Raw genomic sequence first — 23,018 nt, forward strand, 5'->3', positions numbered from 1 at the left:
ATTCCCAGGTTATTTGCTTGCATGTACAGGAATTCCCATGTTATTTGCTTGCGTGTATAGGAATTCCCATGCTATTTTAAGGGCTTATGTCCCCCCATGCTATTATAAGAGTTTATATCCCCTTCCTATGCTATTCCAGGAGCTTATGTTCCTTCCTATGCTATTATAAGGGCTTTTCCGTGTGGTTTTTCTTTACTTGGTACCCATTAAAAACAAAATTTTTGTGTTAAATCAGTAGTTCTTATATCTTTTAACAGATCTTTACGGGATTTGAGACACTCTTGTGCCTGAGTCCGTTTTGTTTTTCTATACTTAGTGTTCATTGAAAACGAAATTTTTTAGTTAAATAAGTAGTTATTGTATATTTTCAAAGAGCTTTAAAGGGTTCGAGAGACTTGGTTGTCTGATTCATTGTCGTTTTTCTTTACTTGGTAAACATTAAAAAAGTTGCTAGCGAAAACCCCGTGTGGATGAGTTGAAATAAAAATTTTAACGAGAAATGGGTGAAAAATGTTTTGGGGGGAGATGGGTTGATTGACAGAAGGATGTATGAGCGAATTTAAAGTGGAGGGTAAGTTGCTAGCGAAAAATCTAAGCTAATAGGGGTTTTTGACCTTAAACTATAGTTTTTTGTAAGAAAATTATGGAAAATACAATTCGTTGGTTCATAGGTGAAACTTAAGTCCAGGTATGGATCAAAAAATAAACTATTTCTGTAGAATCTGAGCTAATAAGGGTTTTTGACCATAAATTCTAGTTTCCTGTATGAAAATTTTGCAAAATACAATTCTCTCGTTCAAATGTGAAACTTAGGTCCATTCTCTGGTTCAAATATGGAAAAACCCGTGTGAATGAGTTAAAATAGAAATTTTTTAACAAGAAATGACTGAAAAGTGTTTTGGAGGAGATGGGTTAATTGGCAGAAGGATGTATTAGCGTAGTTATAGTGGAGGCCGAGATGCTAGCGAAAAACCCGTGTGGATGAGTTGAAATAAAAAATTTTAACAAGAAATGTCTGAAAAGTGTTTTGGGGGAGATGGATTGATTGGCAGAAGGATGTATTAGTGAAGTTATAGTGGAGGGCAAGTTGCTAGTGAAAAATCTAAGCTAATAATGGTTTTTGACCGTAAAATCTAGTCTTTTGTAATAAAATTATGGAAAATACAATTTGTTGGTTTATAGGTAAAACTTAAGTCCAGGTATGGATTGAAAAATAAAAGATTTCTCTAGAATCTGAGCTATTATGGTCTTTTGACCATAAACTCTAGTTTCCTGTAAGAAAATTATGGAAAATACAATTATCTCGTTCAAGCTTGAAACTTGGTCAATTCTTTGACTCAAATGTGACACTTAAGTCCATTTTCGGATACTCATTATAATGAGGACTTATGGTTCTAATTAAATATTTTTTTTTCATAAAAGCACACTATTTTTTTTAAACTTTGAAATTATTCAACTTTTTTTTGTACGTATCTTAAAATTAGAAAATATGGTTATGGCTCTAACAATTGTACTCTGTGATTGGTCAGAGACACGATTTGACTTTCCCAATGATATTCCATGTCCAGATGTCAACACTACCTACTCTATTGCATGTATTAAATCAGTGTCTTTGACGCAGTAGTACGATAAACTCATAAGCCATATCTTTTAAAAAAGTGAAGATGAAGCATTTTAATAAAGTGTGTCCACATGTCAATGTTATTGTAGCATTGAATGATGACAAGTAGAAGTATTTAAACTAAGAAACAAATAAAAATGTTAGCACAGTTGGAAATGTATGTGGACATTGTCATGACAGTAGGAAATTTAAGTCCTTGGAAGTATCAAAAAAATTCAACTGTTTTTACGATGGATATGCAAGAGTGAGATATCCAGAGATGGTAGCGCTCAAAGAAAATGCCAACATCAAAATAATAGTTGATGAAGAGGGACATCTTCTTTCCAGTGCTTGTGGTAACATGCTACCTATTGTTACACCCCATCGTCAACTTTCGGGTATTAGCATTCAACGGAAGATCAAACGAAGACTTGCATACTCTTCTACTAATATGATAAACCATACCTTGTCGACGTGCCGAAACTGTTACCTTTGTAAAAATAGTGTTGTAATAGACAGTGAAATTGACAGGAAAATAAAAAGGATATTGGCAGAAAATATCACTTAGGAATATAAAGATGAATCGATGAAAAACAAAGTAAAAGCAAACTTCACTACCATTAATGAAAAAATTAATGAATCAAATAATAGCAAAGATGAAGTGCATAATGAACATGTGGATGACCCCCCATTAGAAAAGTGTTCACATGCTAGTGTTATTGTAGCATTGAATGCTGACAAGGAGAAGTATTTGAAATATGAAACAAGTACAAGTTATAGCACTATCGGAAACATGTGCGTACATTTTCATGACACTATGGAATTAAATTTCCTTGGAATAACAAAAAAAATTCAATTATACAAATGGTGTATATGGAAAAGTATCATTTCCAGAGATGTTAGTACTCAAATGGAATGCCAACATAAAAATAATAGTTGATGAAGAGGGGTATCTTCATGCTATTGCTATAGGTAACATGCTACCTATTGATAGAACCTTTCGTCGGCTTTTAGGTATTAGCATTCAAATGAAAGCAAAGAGGAAAAGAAAGGCATACTCTGCTACTAATATCATAAACCATATCTTGTCTACGTGCCTAAACTTTTACTTGTGTAAAAATAATGTGATCAGAGAGAGTGACATTTCCAGAAAAATGAAATGAGTATTGTAGGAAAATATCACTATCGAATATAAAGATGAAACGATGAAAAACAAAGCACCAGCAAACGTTATTGTCATTGATCAAACAGTCAATGAATTAAATAATACCAAAGACGAAAATCACATTGAGCCTGTTCATGAGACACCATTAAAAATTGTGCATTATTTAAAATTGAATAATGATTATTCCACTAATTTCGAGCCAAGAGAAGACAATAACTACAATATCAATACAGAACATGAGGAACCATTTTATGGAACAGATTCAAAATGTTCAAAGTTAATCATTGATATTAATAATGCATCATAATATATTTTTGTATTAATATTCTACATAACACTATTTCATTAAAAACATTACATTGTTTTGTCTTCATTTTTTTTTAGAGTAAGCTAGCCCATCAAGCGTTTAGAATGTCTAATCAAACATCGACGATGTAAGAAAAGGAACTTGCATAAATCTATCGTGAAACAAATGGGATAACATTGTCAAAATCTAAGTATCAGAATGAAAAATTGTAGGTCAGTAAGTAAGCAAGTAAGTAAGTACGTAAGGAAGTAAGAAAGTAAGTAATTAAGTAACAAACTCTTTCTGGTAGTTACCTCATGTATACATAATGCTAAAATTTCATTTAAGAAATTATGAAAAAATTGTAAGCAAGTAACAAAAAATTGTAAGCAAGTAACACATTTTTTCCTGAAGTCACCTCTCGTATAGACAATTCAGAGACTCCATTTAATAAATAATAACAAAATTTTAATCACAAAAAAAAAGTCATGTAATTCAATAAACTAGGTAAAAATTCTAAGGTTTTAACAAATCTTTTCTTTAGGTAACCTCATGGTTAAACAATGCATAAAATTTATTTAATAAATTTTGAAAAATAGTTAGCATGTGGCAAATTCTTTCTTTACTTCACCTTCTGGATCAATAAAAAAGACATTTCATTCGAGAAATTATAACAAAATTCTAAGTAATTAACAATCTGTTTCTTGAATCATCCTCCTGAATTCACAATACAGATATTTCATTTAAGAAATTTCGAAAAAATTGTAAGCAAGTAACAAACTCTTTATAGAATACACCTTGTGGATACACAATGAGGAAATTTAATTTACAAAATTATAAAAAATTGTTAGTAAGTAGCTAAATAATTCTCTAACTCACTTCTTGGATCACTAAAAAAGACATTTCATTAAAGAAATTACGAAAAAATTCTAATTAACTAAAAAAGAGTCTCCTGAAGCTACCTCGTGGATACATAATTCAAAAATTTCATTTAAGAAATTATGAAAAAATTGCAAACAAGTAAGAAACTCTTTCCTGAAGTCACCTCTTGGATACATAACGTAAAAATTTCATTAAGGAAGTTATGAAAAAATTGTAAGCAAGTAGCAAATTCTTTCTTGAATTCACCTGCTTGATAAACAAAAAGACATTTCATTCAATAAATTTAGACAAAAGTCCTACTAAGTAACAAATTCATTATTGTTTTCACGACTCAGATAAATGATGTATTAATTTAATTCAAGAAATTATAAAAAAATTCTAAGTGAGTAACAATTTCTTTCTGAAAGTAAACTCTTTGATACACAATAAGGAAATTTCATTGAACAAATCATGAAAAAATTGTAATCAACTAACAAACTCTTTCCTGAAGTCACCTCTTGGATACACAATGCAGAAACTGAATTTAGTAAATTATCAAAAATTGCAAGTAAGGAAAAAAATTTTTCTTGAATTCGCCTCTTGGATAAACAAAAAAGTCATTTCATTCAAGAAATTATGACAAAACTCTAAATAATTAACACATCCTTTCTTGAAGTTACCTCTTGGATACACAACGCTTTATTGTTTTCACGACTTAGATACACTATGTAGAAATCGAATTCAAGGACTTATAAAAAAAGAAAAGTAAGTAACAAACTCTTTATTGATTTTCACCTCTTGGATACAGAAAGACATTTCATTCAAGATATTATGAAAAAATTCTAAGCAAGTACAAACCTCCTTCTTGAATTCGCCGTTTACTTGCAAAAATACAGAAATTTCATACTAAGGGACCTCTACCTGTGATAAAACACGTTTTGAAAATTCATACTATTTGCTTGCCTTTACCTGACACCTTTCCAAACGAGCGGGGATTCACCACTGGTTCCTATATATTGCAAAAAATTAACGTCTCTGTGTCGTCTCTGTGATGACACACACATAGAGACGAGGCACGCACAGACACGACACACAAACAGAGCCATAGTGAGAGAGATATCCAAAAAGTTGGGTTGATCTAGGTTCACTTAGAGTGGCGCGCCACTTTACTGATAACAATTTTTGATAATTTCTTAAATGAAATTTCTGCATTGTGTATCGCTATGCAGGCACACTTCAAGAAAAGTTTGTTACTTACTTAGAATTTTGTCATAATTTCTTGAATGAAATGTCTTTTTTATTTATCCAGAGGTGAATTCAAGAAAGAATTTGCTACTTACTTACAATTTTTTTATAATTTCTCTATGAATGAAAGTTTCTGCATTGTGTATCCGAGAGGTGACTTCAGGAAAGGTTTTGTTACTTGCTTACAATTTTTTGTTACTTGCTTACAATTTTTTCATTATTTCTTAAATGAAATTTCTGCATTATGTATCCATGAGGTGACTACAAGAAAGAGTTTGTTACTTACTTACTTACTTACTTACTTCCTTACTTACTTACTTACTTGCTTACTTACTTACCTACAATTTTTCATTCTGATACCTAGATTTTGACAATGTTATCCCATGTGTTTGACAATAGATGTACGCAAATTCCTTTTCTTACATCGTCGATGTTTTAATAGACATTCTAAACGCTTGATGTGCTAGCTTACTCTAAAAAATAATGAACACATAACAATGTAATGTTTTTAATGAAATAGTGTTATGTAGAATATTAATACAAAAATATATTATGATGCATTATTAATATCAATGATTAACTTTGGACATTTTGAATCTGTTCAATAAAATGGTTCCCCATGTTCTGTCTTGATATTGTAGTTATTGTCCTCTCTTGGCTCGAAATCAGTGGAATAATCATTATTCCATTTTAAATCATGCACAATTTTTAATGGTGTCTTATTAAGAGGCTCAATATGCTTTTCATCTTTGGTATTATTTAATTCATTGACTGTTTGATCAATGACAGTAACATTTGCTGGTGCTTTGTTTTTCATCGTTTCATCTTTATATTCGATAGTAATATTTTCTTACAATACCCATTTTATTTTTCTGGCAATTTCACTGTCTATTATCACATAATTTTTACACAGTTAACAGTTTAGGCACGTAGACAAGATATGGTTTATGATATTAGTAGCAGAGTAGGCCTTTCTTTTCCTCTTTGCTTTAATTTGAATGCTAATACCTAAAAGACGATAAAAGGTTCTATCAATAGGTAGTATGTTACCTATAGCACTAGCATGAAGATACCCCTCTTCATCAACTATTATTTTTATGTTGGCATTCTCTTTGAGTACTAACATCTCTGGAAATGATACTTTCGCATATCCACATTTGTATAACTAAATTTTTTTGGTACTCCAAAGAAATTTAATTTCTTACAGTCCTGACAACGCACGCATACGTTTCCGATAGTGCTACCTCTTGTACTTGTTTCATTGTTCAAAAACTTCTACTTGTCAGCATTCAATGCTACAATAATTCTAGCATGTGAACACATCTCTACTGGGGGGTCATCCACATGTTTAATATGCACTTCATCTGTGCTATTATTTGGTTCATTAATTGTTTCATTTATTGTATTGAAGTTTGCTGGTACTTTGTTTTTCATCGATTCATCTTTATATTCCTTAGTGTTATTTTCTGGCAATGCACTTTTTATTTTTATGTCAATTTCGCTGTCTATTAAAACATTATTTTTAAACAGGTAAAAGTTTCGGCACGTCGACAAGATATGGTTTATGATATTAGTAGAAGAGTATGCATGTCTTCTTTTGATCGTCTGTTGAATGCTAATACCTGAAAGTTGACGATGGGGTATAACAATAGGTAGCATGTTACCACAAGCACAGGCAAAAAGATGTCCCTCTTCATCAAATATTGTTTTTATGTTGTAATTTTCTTTGAGCGCTATCATCTCTTGATATCTCACTTTTGTATCTCCACACTAAAAACAGTTGAATTTTTTTGATACTCCAAAGGAATTGAATTCCTTACTTTCATGATAATGCATACATACATTTCCAACATTGCTACTATTTTTATTTGTTTCTTAGTTTAAATACTTCTCCTTGTCAGCATTCAATGCTACAATAACATTGACATGTGAACACACTTTATTAAAATGCTTCATCTTCACTTTTTTAAAAGATATGAGTTATGTGTTTATCGTACTACTGCGTAAAAGATATTGATTCAATACATGCAATAGACTAGGTAGTGTTGATATCTGGACGTGGAATATCAGTGGGAAAGTCACATTGTATCGCTGACCAATTACAGATTATAATTGTTAGAGCCATAGCCATATTTTATCATTTTAAGATACGTACAAAAAAAAAGTTGAATAATTTCAAAGTTAAAAAAAAATAGTTTGTTTTTATTAAAAAAAAGATATTTAATTATAACCATCAGTCTTCATTATTATGAATATCCAAAACTGGACTTAAGTTTCATATTTGAACCAGAGAATGGACCTAAGTTTCATATTTGAACGAGAAAATGTTAATTTCCATAATTTTCTTACAGGAAACTAGAGTTTATGGTCAAAAACCCTTATTAGCTCAGATTCTACAGAAATAGTTATTTTTTTCAATCCATATCTGGACTTAAGTTTCAACTATGAACCAACAAATTGTATTTTCCATAATTTTCTTACAAAAAACTAGATTTTACGGTCAAAAACCCTTATTGGCTTAGATTTTTCACTAGCAACTTCCCTTCCACTATAACTTCGCTAATACATCCTTCTGCCAATCAACCCATCTCCCCCAAAACACTTTTCAGACATTTCTTGTTAAAATTTTTTATTTCAATTCATCCACACGGGTTTTTCGCTAGCAACTCGGCCTCCACTATAACTATGCAAAGACATCCTTCTGACAATTAACCCATCTCCTCCAAAACACTTTTCAGTCATTTATTGTAAAAAAATTTCTATTCTAAATAATTCACTTGGGTTTTTCCACATTTGAACCAGAGAATGGACCTAAGTTTCATATTTGAACGCGAAAATTTTATTTTGCATAATTTTCTTACAGGAAACTAGAGTTTATTGTCAAACACCCTTATTAGCTCAGATTCTACAGAAATAGTTTATTTTTGGATCCATACCTGGACTTAAGTTTCACCTATTAACCAACAAATTGTATTTTCCACAATTTTCTTACAAAAAACTAGAGTTTAAAGTCAAAAACCCCTCTTAGCTTAGACTTTTTACTAGCAACTCACCCTCCACTTTAAATTCGCTAAAAAATCCTTCTTTCAATCAACACATCTCCCCCAAAACACTTTTCACCCATTTCTTGTTAAAATTATTTATTTCAACTCATCCACACGGGGTTTTCGCTACCAACTTTTTTAATGGGCACCAAGTAAAGAAAAATCACACGGAATCAGACAACCGAGTCTCTCAAACCCTGTAAAGCTCTTTTAAAAGATACAAGAACTACTTAGTTAACACAAAAATTTCGTTTTTAATGAGAACTAAGTAAAGAAAAATCAAACGGAATCAGGCAACAGAGTGTCTCAAACCCCGTAAAGATCTCTTAAAAGATGTAAGAACTACTTATTTAACACAAAATTTTTGTTTTTAATGGGTACCAAGTAAAGAAAAACCACACGGAAAAGCCGTTATAATAGCATAGGAAGGAACATAAGCTCCTGGAATAGCATAGGACGGGGACATAAACTCTTATAAGAGCCTGGGGGGGACATAAGCCCTTAAAATATCGTGGGAATTCCTATACACGCAAGCAAAGAACCTGGGAATTCCTATATATGCAAGCAAATAACATGGGAATTCCTATACACGCAAGCAAAATAACGTGGGAATTCCTATACATGCAAGCAAATAACATGGGAGTTCATATATATGCAAGCAAAGAACATGGTATTTCCTATACACGCAATCAAATAACATGGTAATTCCTATAGAAGAAAGAAAATATATTGCGAGTTCCTATACATGCAATCAAATAACATGGGAATTCCTATACAAGCAATCAAATAACAAGGGGATTCCTATACACGCAAGCAAATAACATGGGAATTCCTATACAAGGACGCAAATAACATGGGAATTCCTATACTCGAAAGAAAATAACATGGGAATTGCTATACAAACAAGCAAATAACATAGGAATTCCTATACATGCAAGCACATAACATGGGAAGTCCTATACACGCAAGCAAATAACAAGGCAACTCCTATACAAGCAAGCAAATAACATGGGAATTACTATACAAACAAGCAAATAACAAGGGAATTCCTATACATGCAAGCAAATACCATGGGAATTCCTATACACGCAAGCAAATAACATGGGAATTCCTATACATGCAAGCAAATAACAAGGGCATATCTATACCTGCAAGCAAATAACATGGGACTTTCTATACACGCAAGCAAATAACATGCGAATTCCTATACACGCAAGTCAATAACATTCCAATTACTATACAAGAAAGCAAATAACATGGGAATTCCTATACACGCACGCAAATAACAGGAGAATTCCTATACACGCAAGCAAATAACCTGGGAATTCCTATACAAGCAAGCAAATAACATGGGAGTTCCTATACATGCAAGCAAATAACAAGGGAATATCTATACCTGCAAGCAAATAACACGGGAATTCCTATACACGCAAGCAAATAACATAACCATTTCTGTTATTCAAATCCCAACCACAAATCAAGTTATCGTATATTGAACAACCTCTGATTGGCTCATAAGAAATGCCCACGTCAAACGATACATTCATTGTGCAATTCTGATCAAAAAAAAAAAGCTTTTTACCCCTTTTTTCCAATGAGAGTTAGCTCTAGCAACGACACTTTCCTAAAAAAACTAGTCTTGACTAAAGACAATTGGCCAAAAAAATCAATCATACTAGTACCAGTAGTGCGTACTCGTTCCTCTTTGAAAGATGTATTGACCTCTAGATTAGAATTAACTACCAGAAAAACCTGTTTGGCTATACGTCTCGTAGAAATGTTTTCCTATACGTCTGCTAGAATAACATGGTATTTGCTATATGTCTGGTAGAAATGGTACTTCTTACCCTACTGGCGTATCAGCAATACAACATGAACGGCTAAGGTTATCAAATAGAAACTTTCGGGGAACGTTTCGGGCGATATTGAACTAAATCAAAAGACACTGTGTGCATCTAAGTTGTTAAAAGGGCCTGCTTGCGCGTATTAATTTTGATCTCAGGAATACCTACGGATATTAAATTGAAACTTACATGGAATTTTGAGGGGGTGCTGAAATAAATCAAAAGAAATTATGTGCAAGCAGAGTGTCAAAAAGGTGTGTCTAAAATTTCTCAGGAATGACTGAGAGTATCAAGTTGAAATTTTCAGGGAACATTGAGAGGATTTTAAACTAAGTAAAAAAAAAACTATGTACTCACATGTTATCAAAACAGCATATCTAAAATAGTCTGCAATATTATGGTGAGACTTTCAGAGAAATTTTGCGGGAGATGTTAATCTAAATTAAAAGACACTATGAATATCCCGGTTGTCAAAAGAGTGTATATGATATCCCAGGAGCTACTAAGGGTATTAAGTTGACTCCTGGGGAATGTAGAAGAGAATCTTGAACAAATCTTATAGATACTATGTGCATCCAGATTGTCAGAGGGGCGTATCCGCAATATCTTAGAAATGTCTCATTGTATTTACTCGAAACTCTTAGAGGTAATGAGGGGAATGTAGAATTAAAACAATAGGGAATCCATACCTCCAGGTTGTTGAAATTCATTATCTAAAATATCATAGGAATAGCTAAGGCTAATAATTTGAAACTTCCATGGAACACAAATGACGTAATAAATCGGAAATGATTCTATGAACTTTAGAATGTTTACGGGTGAGCGGAACAATACCTAAACTCCTGTTTATAGTAATCTCCATTCGTTTTAAGCTGGACATGAGTATTCATCTTGATTTCTATTCATTTTACAATTTATATACCGTACTCATCTATATCATTATTTATCATTTTTGTGCTTGACGTGACTATTTATTTTAATTTCTGTTCGCTTTAGCTTTTATTTATTCCTTAATAAAAATTTCTGACCGTTTTAAGTCTGATTTATCATAGGACTTGGTTTCTACTCATTAAGATGGACTTTCAATATGGACCTTCCTCTAAAAAACTAAAAGATAGTTAGAAAACTAAGATAATTTTCTCTGGTATGGACTATGACACTCCGCTTCAACTCAATCACTGTAAACTCTGTCTAAAGGACAAGCGAAAATCATCCTTGCTGGCTCTACAGAAGAATTATATGTAGCTTTTTTAATTTAATATTATATCTAAAATGTATGATATTATGCGCATATGCATATAATACAGGAAAAAAGAAGACAAGACCAAAATGTTACTAAAGCAGCACAATTATGCAGAAGCATTTGTGAAGAGGGTAAGAGAGAAGAAAGGGTAAGAGAAGAGGGTAAAACGCCCTCCCGTCCAATAAAGAATATTTTTGTTCCACTCAGGCTTTTAGATTATATTTAAGAACTAGTTGTTTTGTTTTACGCAATATAATAAAAAATATATCATCGCCATCTGACAATTTCATGAGGAACTTATAAAGACAAAGACAAGTCTAATGAGTAGCGTTGTGGATTCTTTGATCGTTTGCGTCTTTTTTTCTTGATTGCGTTTTGTTACAAACGCAATTTGTGCTTCAAGTAAGAATATATTAATCATTTCTTGAATATGAAGGGGACTTGATTTCACATAATCCTGCTTTTCAAAGCTGTAGAAAACGCGAAAAATATATACTCTATCCGTGATTAAGCTTGGGACAAGATTGGATTAGATTGATAAAGTGAAGATTTACTTAACTATGCATATCTTGAAAACTATAAAATCAGGAATTTAAATTTTCAATGAAAAAGATATGCTGCAATGCAGCTTTTGATAGGAGCGAGCTCCAAATAAATAAAAAACATAAGCCAAAAATCTGCAAAAAATAAGCTTTTGATAGTAGCAAACGCCAAAAAAAAAAAAAAAAAAAAAAAAAAAAAAAAAAAAAAAACGCGAGTGAAAAATCTGCCAAAAAATAAGCTTACTACCCTCTTTTTCTTTACATGCTTAAGTAGAAAAATAAATAAGAAAATATTTTTTTTTTACATTGCTTATTAAAAATGAAATGTGGATGTTCTGAAATACTTCATAGTAATCACGCTTGTCTTGAAAATGAGGAAGAGCAAACAAAAGTAGCAAATTCCTTAATAAATCTCAATTTTGAAATGGATACAGCCAAAGTTTTACAACAGATTTTTTGCTAAAACTAAAGATATAAATGCTGTAATTACTTATGGGAAGTCAATCTTATCATTGAAATGAAGAAAAGTAACCCAAAAATGAATAATGGAACAACCGTAAAAATATCAAAATCATGGGATAGACAAAATCGAAGCGTTAAAAAAAAAAAAATTTAAAGAACTGAAAGCAAAAATCAATTAAAATACTTACAGCTAACCATGCTCAACATACACTTTTGACGATCCAGGGGATATAATTTGAGATTCATTGGACAGGCCAAAGTCAAAGATAATCTAGAATAGGGAATATTTTTTTAAATTTCGTTCAAATCAGGTTTTATAACGGTTTTGCTTCAAAAATGATGAACAGTTCCATTGTTTGATGCTTATTTGATGCTTTCGATGCTTATTTGATGCTTATTATTGTTTGATGCTTTCGAATTTCAACACAAAAATGATTTTGGTTTGTCAGAAATTATCTATCGTACATGATAGCCAAGATAAAAAGGTCAGTTGTAAACACAGAAATATGACCACAAAGAGAAAAGTAAAACCAAAACATTATAATTTGTATATAAACTTTGTAAATACAGGAGTTTAGAACGTAACAACATACTGGGCGTTCAATAATTGCCTGAATGCGCTGAAAATGTCCTCTTTGAACTTTGATGCTCCGAACTTTGATGCACCTCTTTTGATGCACCTCTTTTGATGCACCAATTATCACGTTTGAACATACTTTCAAAAATTTTTGTTAGTGGATTTCATGTGAATTCTGAAACGTAATATTGAATGAAGTCTCAAAACAGTCGTTATTGGTTAACCAACAATCCCAGGGAAATCTTGGGACACTTTTGCATGATGCAAAACAGATGTTTGTTGTGTAGTTTCAAATATACTAGATTTTGAATCGAAGTCCAAGTCGAGCCCTTTCAACACCTCCCGTGGACCACTGAATGTTTATTTTGTGCTTAATGTATGTTGTTTTTATTAATATTCAATAAAATATCTCTAATGATTGGGTGTCTATCTATATAATTTCCAGTAATTTCAAGACAGTTAAAAATCTTTAGCTAGGATTACTTCATACTGTTCATACCTTTCGTAAGTTTAATTAAGATGGTAACGGATTTTACACGAGTTTTTGGAAAGCTTGTATTTTAGAACTTGTAATTGCCGAATTAATGGAATTGGATCATAGACTCATGATCCAGCTATTCAGTTGAGGAGTGTCTGCATGATCTGAATTATTCACAGGACCGCTAGCGTACAATCCAGATTTAAATTTCACGATTCAATTTGTAAGTAGAAAAGGGGTTGGTGCGAGTGAAAAGTTTTCCGACATTCAGTCCAAAGCACAGTTTATATAATTATCCAGTAAGTTTACCGCAGATGATTTCTGGCTCTTCATTCTCGGTGCGAACAAAAAGCTCCTCCCACTTATTTCTACACTTATTGTCCACTTATTGGTGAGCCGGCCAAGTGGTTTTGTCAATACTTGTTCCGTAGGTGATTATTCTTTGTCTACCCGTATTAAGCTCCTCCCGCTTATGTTTATACGTTCTCTGGAGCACTCGCACCTCGGTCCGGGTTTTTATAATGGGTGAGATAGGGAAAGATCATACTGCTAATTATATAAAATGTGGTCCAAAGTCACAATCACGTTAAGCTACCTAATCAAAGTCATAATCACGCTATGCTAGTGATCATAAAGTAAAAATAACAGTTCAATAGGAAAAATTTTTAACTTTTAACAAGAATAACGTCATGGAAAGGTAGTGTGGTCTCCGAAAAATACCTAGATCACAAAGTAAAATATAATCCCTAAATACCAAACTGAAGTTGCAAGGCATCATCAGCAACAGAACTAGTTACATTGGCTTGATATTTTAAATTAGTTTAACCAAGATATATCACTCGACCTTTTATATCTTTTTTTCTAACACACTCTGACATAGTTAAAATTTAAACACGAACCAATGAACACTTTTTTGTTTAACCGACAATCCAAGCGGCCAGAAATTTAAAATATAATGCAAAAATTAGGCGAATAACACGGGAAATAAATAGAATTTTAAGAAAAAATAGAAAAAATAATGATCCTTGTTTCGAGCAAGGGGGGTTGCAAGCCCAAATAACATTTCTTCTCTTTCCTTGTCCATATATCAGTGTCTTTTAAAATCAAAGGTAAATAGCTACTGAGAAGTTATTAAAACACGAAAATCCTAATAGTTTATCAGGATTAAAGTTTAATTCCGATGCTATGTTCAGCTTTTGATGTTGCACAAAAGGCAAAAGCACAAAGAGATCCCTATTTTTTACCCAACAATTTATTCTGTCCCCAAAAAGGATAGGAATGTTTAGCATTAGCCTGGATAGTAGGATGCATGAACATGAAGAAAAACGGGGTCTATATGAGAAAAACTCAAAAAAAAAGAAAGAAAAACGAGGATATTTACAGCAAGTGAAAATAAAAATAAAACAATGCAAATATTTCGTCCAAGACCTCCGCTCGACCGTCCCCAGTGCACAGGTCCTGATTTACTAATAGGCCCACTAAGCCCGGGCCTGGGGGCACACAATGCCAGGGGGCGTAATAAATTTTCAAAGAGTGATTTCTCCTTAATAAAAACCAGACTGCTATTGTTTGACAAAAATAGAGTTGTGAGAAAGTCAAACTTTAGCGTAAAGAAGGAGGCGTTGAGGAGGGGACAGCCCCTTTCATATACGAAATAATTTCTGTTCGTTTTAAGTTTTAACGTCGTTCCTTACTTTCAGTTAAAAAAAACTTTTTTTTTATTTAATTTTTGAACGTTTTTGAATTAACGCAGGTTTTGATTTTGCCTCACCGTACATGAATAATTAAAACAAAATTCGCATATTAATTTTACTTTTATTTGGTTAAATGGCTTTTTTTAAACTAGTTAAATTTTATTTGCGAACGCTTTTATTAGTAATAAATATACTTAACTTACGAATTAAATTACGTAACGAACTTCTATATTCATATATTTTTAATGCGTATATTAGGGGGTTCACCCCTAGTCAATACCTTGCTCTTTAAGCTAAAGCTCAAATTTTGTCCCTATTCTTTAAAAATGACCCCTTAGTCACAAAGGCTGTTAATTAGAATAAATAGCTCTTATAAAAGTACTAAAAAATGTTTGCCTTAAAGAGCGAGGTATTGACTAGGAGGTGAACCCAATCATGCACGTAATATTTTCTGTTCGTTTTAAGTTTTGATGTTGCTCCTTACTTTCAGTTCAACAATTTTTTTTTAATTTTTTTAACAATTTTTATTTATTTAATTTCTGATCTTTTTCTTTAATAATGATGGGAAATCCGGCGCCTCCTTCATAGCAACGGTCCTCCCCCATGAAAACGCCCTTCATGGAAAGATCCTCCCATATAACCACTGACCCCCCCACCTACCAGAAAAGATCCCCCCTGAAAACGTCTGTATACTTCCCAATAACCAATACTATATGTTAACATTGGGTAAAGTTCATAACTTTCAGCCCTCCCCCCGGGGACTTCAGGGGACTTAGTCATCCTAAAAGACATAGTTATCATATTTTCGACCATGCTGAACAAAATGGCTATCTCAAAATTTTGATCGGGTGACTTTGGGAAAAAAATGAGCGTGGGAGGTTGGCCTAGTTGCCCTCCATTTTTTTGGTTACTTAAAAAGGGCACTAGAAATTTTAATTTCCATTCCAACTAGCCCTCCTACGATATTCTAGGATCACTGGGTCGATACGATTATCCCTATGGGAAAGAAAAAACAAATTAACACGCATCCGTGATCTTTCTTCTGGCAAAAAATGCAAAATTCCACATTTTTGTAGATAGGTGCTTGAAACTTCTACAGTATGGTTCTCTTAAACGCTGAATATGATGATGTGATTTTCATTAAGGTTCTATAACTTTTAGGGGGTGTTTTTCCCTTTTGTCGAAAATCAGCCAAATTTTTTCAGGCGCGTAACTTTTGATGGGTAAGACTAAACTTGATGTAAGACGAAGCTTATATATTTAAAATCAGCATTAAAATCTGATTCTGTTGATGTATCTATTGGTATCAAAATTCCGTTTTTTAGACTTTCGGTTACCATTGAGCCGGGTCGCTCCTTACTTACAGTTCGTTACCACGAACTGTTTGATTTTTCCATAACAATTTAAAATCCTAAGGCAATTTTTCCATTCCGTAATTTATCTCTGGCTTTTGGTAAACAAAACAACCTTCTAAGCCGCCTTTTTTTTAAATTCTCAAAATCTTTTAATTGTATATTTTGTATATGTGTTTTCAGTTCAATGCTTCCTGCTTTATCGAAAAAACAAATTCAACATACTTTCACTTTGAAGTTGTGACTAACATTCTAAAATTTCGGAAATAATTTTCAAAACCGTTTACGAATCTGTATAGGTAACAAAATATAGAAAGGGGAAAAAACTACTGATAAAATAAAAGAGGGAGAAAAAAGTACTACGAGTTAAATAATAATCCTATCACTTTAGATATCAACTATGAACATTAATAAAAATCGGACCGTATCAATGAGTAAGCTTACAAACACAAAGTAAATACAAATCAAAAGGAAAGAAGATTAACAGCTCATTTAGACAATATATCAAAAGTGGATAAAGAAAGGAATAATTAGCACATCAAACGAGGAGATACTAACAATTTACTACACTGCTAAACGGACAGAGTGGAGTGTCACCTTTCCCGTTTCTGTGTAGGAAATCATTAAGCAATGTGTGCTCAATCAAGATTCTCCTGATTTACATTATCTTGCTGGTAATTATCGTAACTTTGATAATTGTGAGAGAAATGTGTGTCAGATGCAATCCTTAGGTGTGACAGTAAGGATGTGTCTTTGACATATCATTTACTGTCATTTTTTTCCCATTTACTGTCATTGACATATGTCTTTGACATATCATTACTGTCGTTACTGACCAAGTCGGAGCAATTTCACAAAAAAGAGAAATCAAAATCTAAAGTAAGATTGTCACTCTATGTCATCAATATTTTATGTCATCAGTTCCTGCAAAATAAATTCATCTGAAATAATAAATTTGAGAAACAGCACCTTCAATACTGTACTTTAACCTACCTATGATTTGACCTTGAAAATAATTTAGTCTTCATATATCAATATGATGATAAGTTTATTTGGCATAATAAACTCATTTATAATGAATGAGTTAATCATATACTAATATATACCCATTTCCTGATAATATATACTAATAACACAATGTCACTACGAGCAAGGGTGCCGGCAGTGCACCCTTGGTATTAATTAAAAATTTTCCAGATGGGGGGGGGGGGCAGAAGCCGAAATAGCAGGGGTGGTTGGGTGACAGTTTAGGGCACCAAACTACGACTTTAGCCCAAAGAGGAGGAATTTGCAATCAATTTAAAATTCTGAGAAGCTAATTGATTTAAAAGTATCAATAACTATGTTTTAGGCTTCACAGTTGCAACAGAAGTAATGCCACACGGTGGCAGTGCTGGATTCAACCAAGTTGATTCCCTTTATTTGTAATGAAAATAGGCTACGCTTGGTGACTAATAATATAATAATATAATGTAATGAATAAAAATAATAATAATGTATTGAATGAATAATGTAATAATGAGTAATAATGTAATGAAGACTAATAATGAATAATAATATAGTGTAATGACTAATCTATGATAGTACATATAACGATTCAATGCTAATATAATGACTCAAGTATATAAGTCAAATAAACTCATGCATTATTAACGATAAATTCATAATAAGTAAAATAAACTCATAATTTGAGCTTGAAGAAGACAAGATATTAATTGACGACGATCTGATCAATCCAATTAGAGAAATAAAATGTCCAGTATATACCATTAATAACAAAAAGCGAAAAGAAATACTTCCGGAGCAAATAGAAGGTTTGTTAGTCTATGCCACTAAATCTACTACAACTAGTACTAGTAACCCACTGCAGCACCAAGCAGCCTGAGGCCCAAGAACACTAGCCAGTGAGCTCTTTATCATCTTTACTGTAAATACTACCCAGGTAAGCAAACCTTTCCACTTGATCAATCTTCTCGTTTCCCAACATGACCTCTTCACCTTCATTTATTCCCAGTATCAGCGACTTGGTCTTCTTAACATTAATTTTACAGATATACTTGCACCCTTAAAAACACCTAAAACCATTCATTTTGCTAGTAATTTCATCTAGGGTACTCAAATCATCAGCATAATCTAAGTGTACTCGAGTTTTACTTTTTCACTTGGTTCCGTGCTCTCCTTCCGTGTTCCTTGGGACAAAGTCCATGAAAATGACCCTAATTAATGGGGATAGAGCTCAATCCTTCTTAACTCCTGATTCAAAACGAAATCAGCAACTAACTCCATTTCCTACCTTAACTGCAGCAATGATGTTCTCGTACATAGCATTAATCACTTTAATGTAGGCTATGTATCAGGTATACCATACAAGGATGGGATCTTCACTAAAGTTCTTCTATCGGCTGAGTTAATCGCTTGTTGACAATCTAAAAAACTGAGAACTAAAGCGTTCTTATGACTCAGGCACTTCTCATTTATTATTCTAAGAGTAAAAATTTAGCCGATGTATCCTCTCCCCTTCCTAAAATCATATTGTTCTTCTCTTAAAACTTCATCAACAGTATCTCTCAGTCTATAAAGTATCATCATACCAAGTAATTTGTTTCCTACAGAAACCAAGCTAATCACCTCCAAGCTAATCAAGCTAAACACTCACTCTTATCCCTCTTCTTATATGGAGTTTAATTAAAGTTTTTGTAAAATCGCTAGATACTTCTCCTTTTTCAAAAACCATATTCATAATATTCTGTAATTTATCTCCAATTACAAATCCCTAGTATATCTCCATAAGGAACTGCCCGTAAGGCAAAGATTTTCCTTTTTTTCATTTCATTCCAGTTTTAGAAGCTGTATCAATCTGCCTCTTTTTGATATTTTTTACAGAAGCAGTTTCTCCATAGAGTTGGACATATTAACAAAATATTAGGGAATCGACATTCGATACAAAACATTTCATAAGTATCTGTAACTGTATATCGTAGGGCACTAAGAATTTAGAAGTTATAATCGACAAATTTATTTGTAACCATGGATAAGAGCAGAAGTTTGCTAAACTGTAAATATGTTTTTGCGACTTGATAACCATAGCAGATTTTTTCTTATGCCAATTCTAAATAACTGGTTTTTTTTCAGTAGACGTCAACAAATAGTTTGAACAAAAAAAGATGTGTCAAATTTTTTTTTTGGAAACTTCTGGATTTTGAAAAATCCATGATGGGAAGAAGGCCGTTCTGAAGGCAAAGAAGTTGTCAAAATATGCATATATTTCTGAATATTTCAGAGGTGTTCTGTAACATTTCAGAGGAACAATGAGCTTTGACTTCAACCAAAGGAAAAAATCTACATCCCTCATTACAGGAGCCATTATTTTGTACGCCTGAAAAATTATCAAGCAGTTCGTGGCAACGAACTGTAAGTAAGGAGCGACCCGGCTCAATAGTAACCGAAACTCTACAAAACAGAGTTTTGATACCAGTAGATATATCAAAAGAATCAAATTTTTATGTTGATTCTCGAAAAAGGAAGAAAAACCTCTAAAAGTCATATAATCTTAATAAAATCAAACCATCAGATTCAGCGTATTAGAGAACCCTACTATAGAGGTGTCAAACTCCTGTCTAAAAAAAAAAAAGTGGAATTGTGTATCTTTTTGCCAGAAGAAAGACAAGGATGCTTGTTTGTTTGTTTTTTCCCCCAGGGGTGATCTTATTGACCCAGCGGCTCTAGAATATCGTGAGAGGGCTCTTTTGAACAACAATTAAAAGTTCTAGTGGACTTTTTATGTGACAGAAATAATTGGCCTCTTCAGCACAGTTAAAAGGCTGAATAACGATGCCTTTGGAGATATCATGACCCCCCACAGCACGTGGGGAAAGGTCTTTAAGTTACAAAATTTGCCCAGTTTTACGTATAGTATTTCTTATTGAAAAGTATGCTTACATTTTTCGGGGGGGGGGGAGGATTTTCCATGGAAAGGGTAGTTTCTAAGGGTTAAATTTTTCAGGGAAATTTGACGCTAGGGGAATTTGCCAGAATTCCTATACGAAATTCTTCTTATATATTACTTTCTCATTGCCGGCTCAATTTTACGCGTGGAGATGTTAAGGGTATTTGTCTGGGGTAAATTTTTACCAAGATTGAATTGTCTAGAGAATAAATCTGTGGGGAGGAGGGATTTATCCATGGAGGCGTAGCCAGATTCTCTGGTATTAATTAAAAACCGATCAGAAAATAAATAAAAAACAAGTTTTTTCAACTGAAAGTAAGGAACAACATTAAACCTTAAAACATACAGAAAATATTACGTATATGAGGGGGACTGCTCCTCCTCAACACCTTGTTCTTTACGCTAAAGTATGAATACTTTTCCATTGCTTTAAGAACGACTCCCAAAACGCTGTTCTTTTAATTAGAACAATAAGAAGCTTTGTTTAAAAGTATTAAAAGAGTTTAACGTAAAGAGTAACCCTCATATACATAATAATTTCTGTTCGTTTTAAGTTTTAATGTTGCTCCTTACTTTCAGTTGTAAAAACTTGCTTTTTTTATTTAATTACAGAAAAAGCACCAATTGCAGTCTCTCTTGACACGGACTAGGGAGAACCTGTAGAAGAAATTTGTAATGTTTTAGTCCTATTGACAATGGAGGTTGAGTTGAATTCATCTGATTCCGTAAAGCAGCTTAGATACAGCTCCTGTTCTACGGTACATTCCAGAAGGATCAAATAGTTGGTGTTAATATATATTTTCTTCAAGAGAGGGTCAATATATAGCATCATATAGCAATTGGTGTAGTCCAAATGGACTAAATGATTGCTAATTAGTCGCTATTTAGTTTCTTCGGGTATCGAGAAGTAGCGATATTTTTGAAACTATTGATGCATTAATAAAAAAAAATTACCAATACCAAGTATCACTCTGCTCTATTTTTAAATTGCAAGCCACCATTAAAAGCTAATATAAATTATGCTAGCCAAGTTTGAGTTTCTCTCAAATAAATGAAATAAAATAGAGGAGTATCTATTTAATCAATAAGTTTTGTACGAATTAGCAGGCAGCAAAAGAACAATAGTAGTAGAATGCTAATATTGAATTCTATAGAAGCTCTACACCTTTTCAAAGAGAGTCAGTACTCCCTCACACAGTTTCACGTGCACATTGCAAAAAGCATGCAAAACCTATAAAGTGATTAAACACGTTTTGAAACTATAGTCAAGGTTGTATAAGAGAATTAGACTGTTTTTTTTTGCTATTGATATCAAGTGCACAAGGAATTTCACAAGAATATACAGTGTGGTTACACGTGGACATTTTAAAAAGCTGGCAACCTATAGAGTGGACCAACACGTTTTGAGTGTATAGTCAAGGTTTAAAAACACAACCAGACTGGCTTTTTATTTTATTGACATCAACTATACAAGAATGTGCACCGTGGCTACACGTGGACATTTTAAAAAGCCGGCAACCTATAGAGTGGTCCAACTTGTTTTGAGAGTATAGTCGAAATTATATAACACAAGCAGAGTGGTATTTGAGGCAACATCCGTTTTTTAGGGGGCCAATCAGAGACAGCGGAGGTTGCTCAATATACGGTAAGTTGATCGATGATTGGTTACAAATAAAAGGAGTGATCTTTTATTCGTCCTTGAGATTTTGCATAAAATGCTCACACCTTACGATTAAATTTTCATAATGATTTAACATACCATGGATAATACATTAAATATTATTGACATTGAAGCAATGGATATATCAATTTACAATGTGAGTAAAGCTTAGTAAATTTCTTAATTTATTTCCAAATAAAATCATTTTACCACCCCACTAGTAATTTCAAATTCAGGGCCATAGCCCCCCTCCCCCCAACAATACAAACCCTTCAATATGATGATTATAGTCGCTAGAAAACGTGAAATACACACTTTTTTCTATTATGTAAATCTAACCCCCCTCCCCTCCTCTGTTTACGAGTTTAATTCGTTAGTTTTAGTTCTTTTCGTTCGAAATGTCCTTTTTTCCCATTATCAAAAATCTTTTTTCCGGTCTAAAACCACATGTGTTTATAATTACAGAAAGGGTCTTTTTTGGAACGCGACTTCAAACGTGTCTTATCTGAATTAAGAAAACAAAAGCTTGGTGATTAAGACGGGGCTTGTGTAATTCTAGCCAGAAACTCAGAATTGATATACATCCAAATCGTATTCAAAGTATTTCCTTGGGAAGAAATTTTAAGTTTTGTATTAATTTGGATTTTAGCTCACATTTAACAAACTTAGTCGTAGTTAGTTGAAAGTGTGCATAAATATCTTAATTTTTAGTCTAATTGCGTGGCTACTAAAGGAACAATGAGCATTTTTTTGTGCTTTCGCAAGAAAATAGCTCGCCTTTAACGAACTTAGCCGTAGTTAGTTGAAAGTGTGCATAAATATCTTAATTTTTAGTCTAATTGCGTGGCTACTAAAGGAACCATGAGCATTTTTTTTTTTTTTTTTTTGTGCTTTCGCAAGAAAATAGCTCGCCTTTAACGAACTTAGCCGTAGTTGGTTGAAAGTGTGCATAAATATCTTAGTTTTTTAGTCTAATTGCGTGACTACTAAAGGAACAATGATCATTTTTTTTGTGCTGT

General features: G+C 32.8%; 1 protein-coding gene across 1 annotated transcript in view; it reads right to left on the minus strand.

The window, feature by feature from the left end:
• GluClalpha (glycine receptor alpha 1) overlaps nucleotides 1-23,018 on the minus strand; it is a 204,368-nt gene that overhangs the window by 35,974 nt on the left and 145,376 nt on the right. The window contains exon 4 of the mRNA XM_089095053.1: nucleotides 12,481-12,563. Within this exon, the coding sequence (XP_088951179.1) occupies nucleotides 12,481-12,563 (83 nt within the window). The remainder of the gene's footprint in view (nucleotides 1-12,480; nucleotides 12,564-23,018) is intronic.

The sequence above is a fragment of the Artemia sp. Qi Xiang Cuo genome, chromosome 9 (genome assembly GCF_049724085.1).
Source record: "Artemia sp. Qi Xiang Cuo chromosome 9, ASM4972408v1, whole genome shotgun sequence".
Taxonomy (NCBI): Eukaryota; Metazoa; Arthropoda; class Branchiopoda; order Anostraca; family Artemiidae; genus Artemia; species Artemia sp. Qi Xiang Cuo.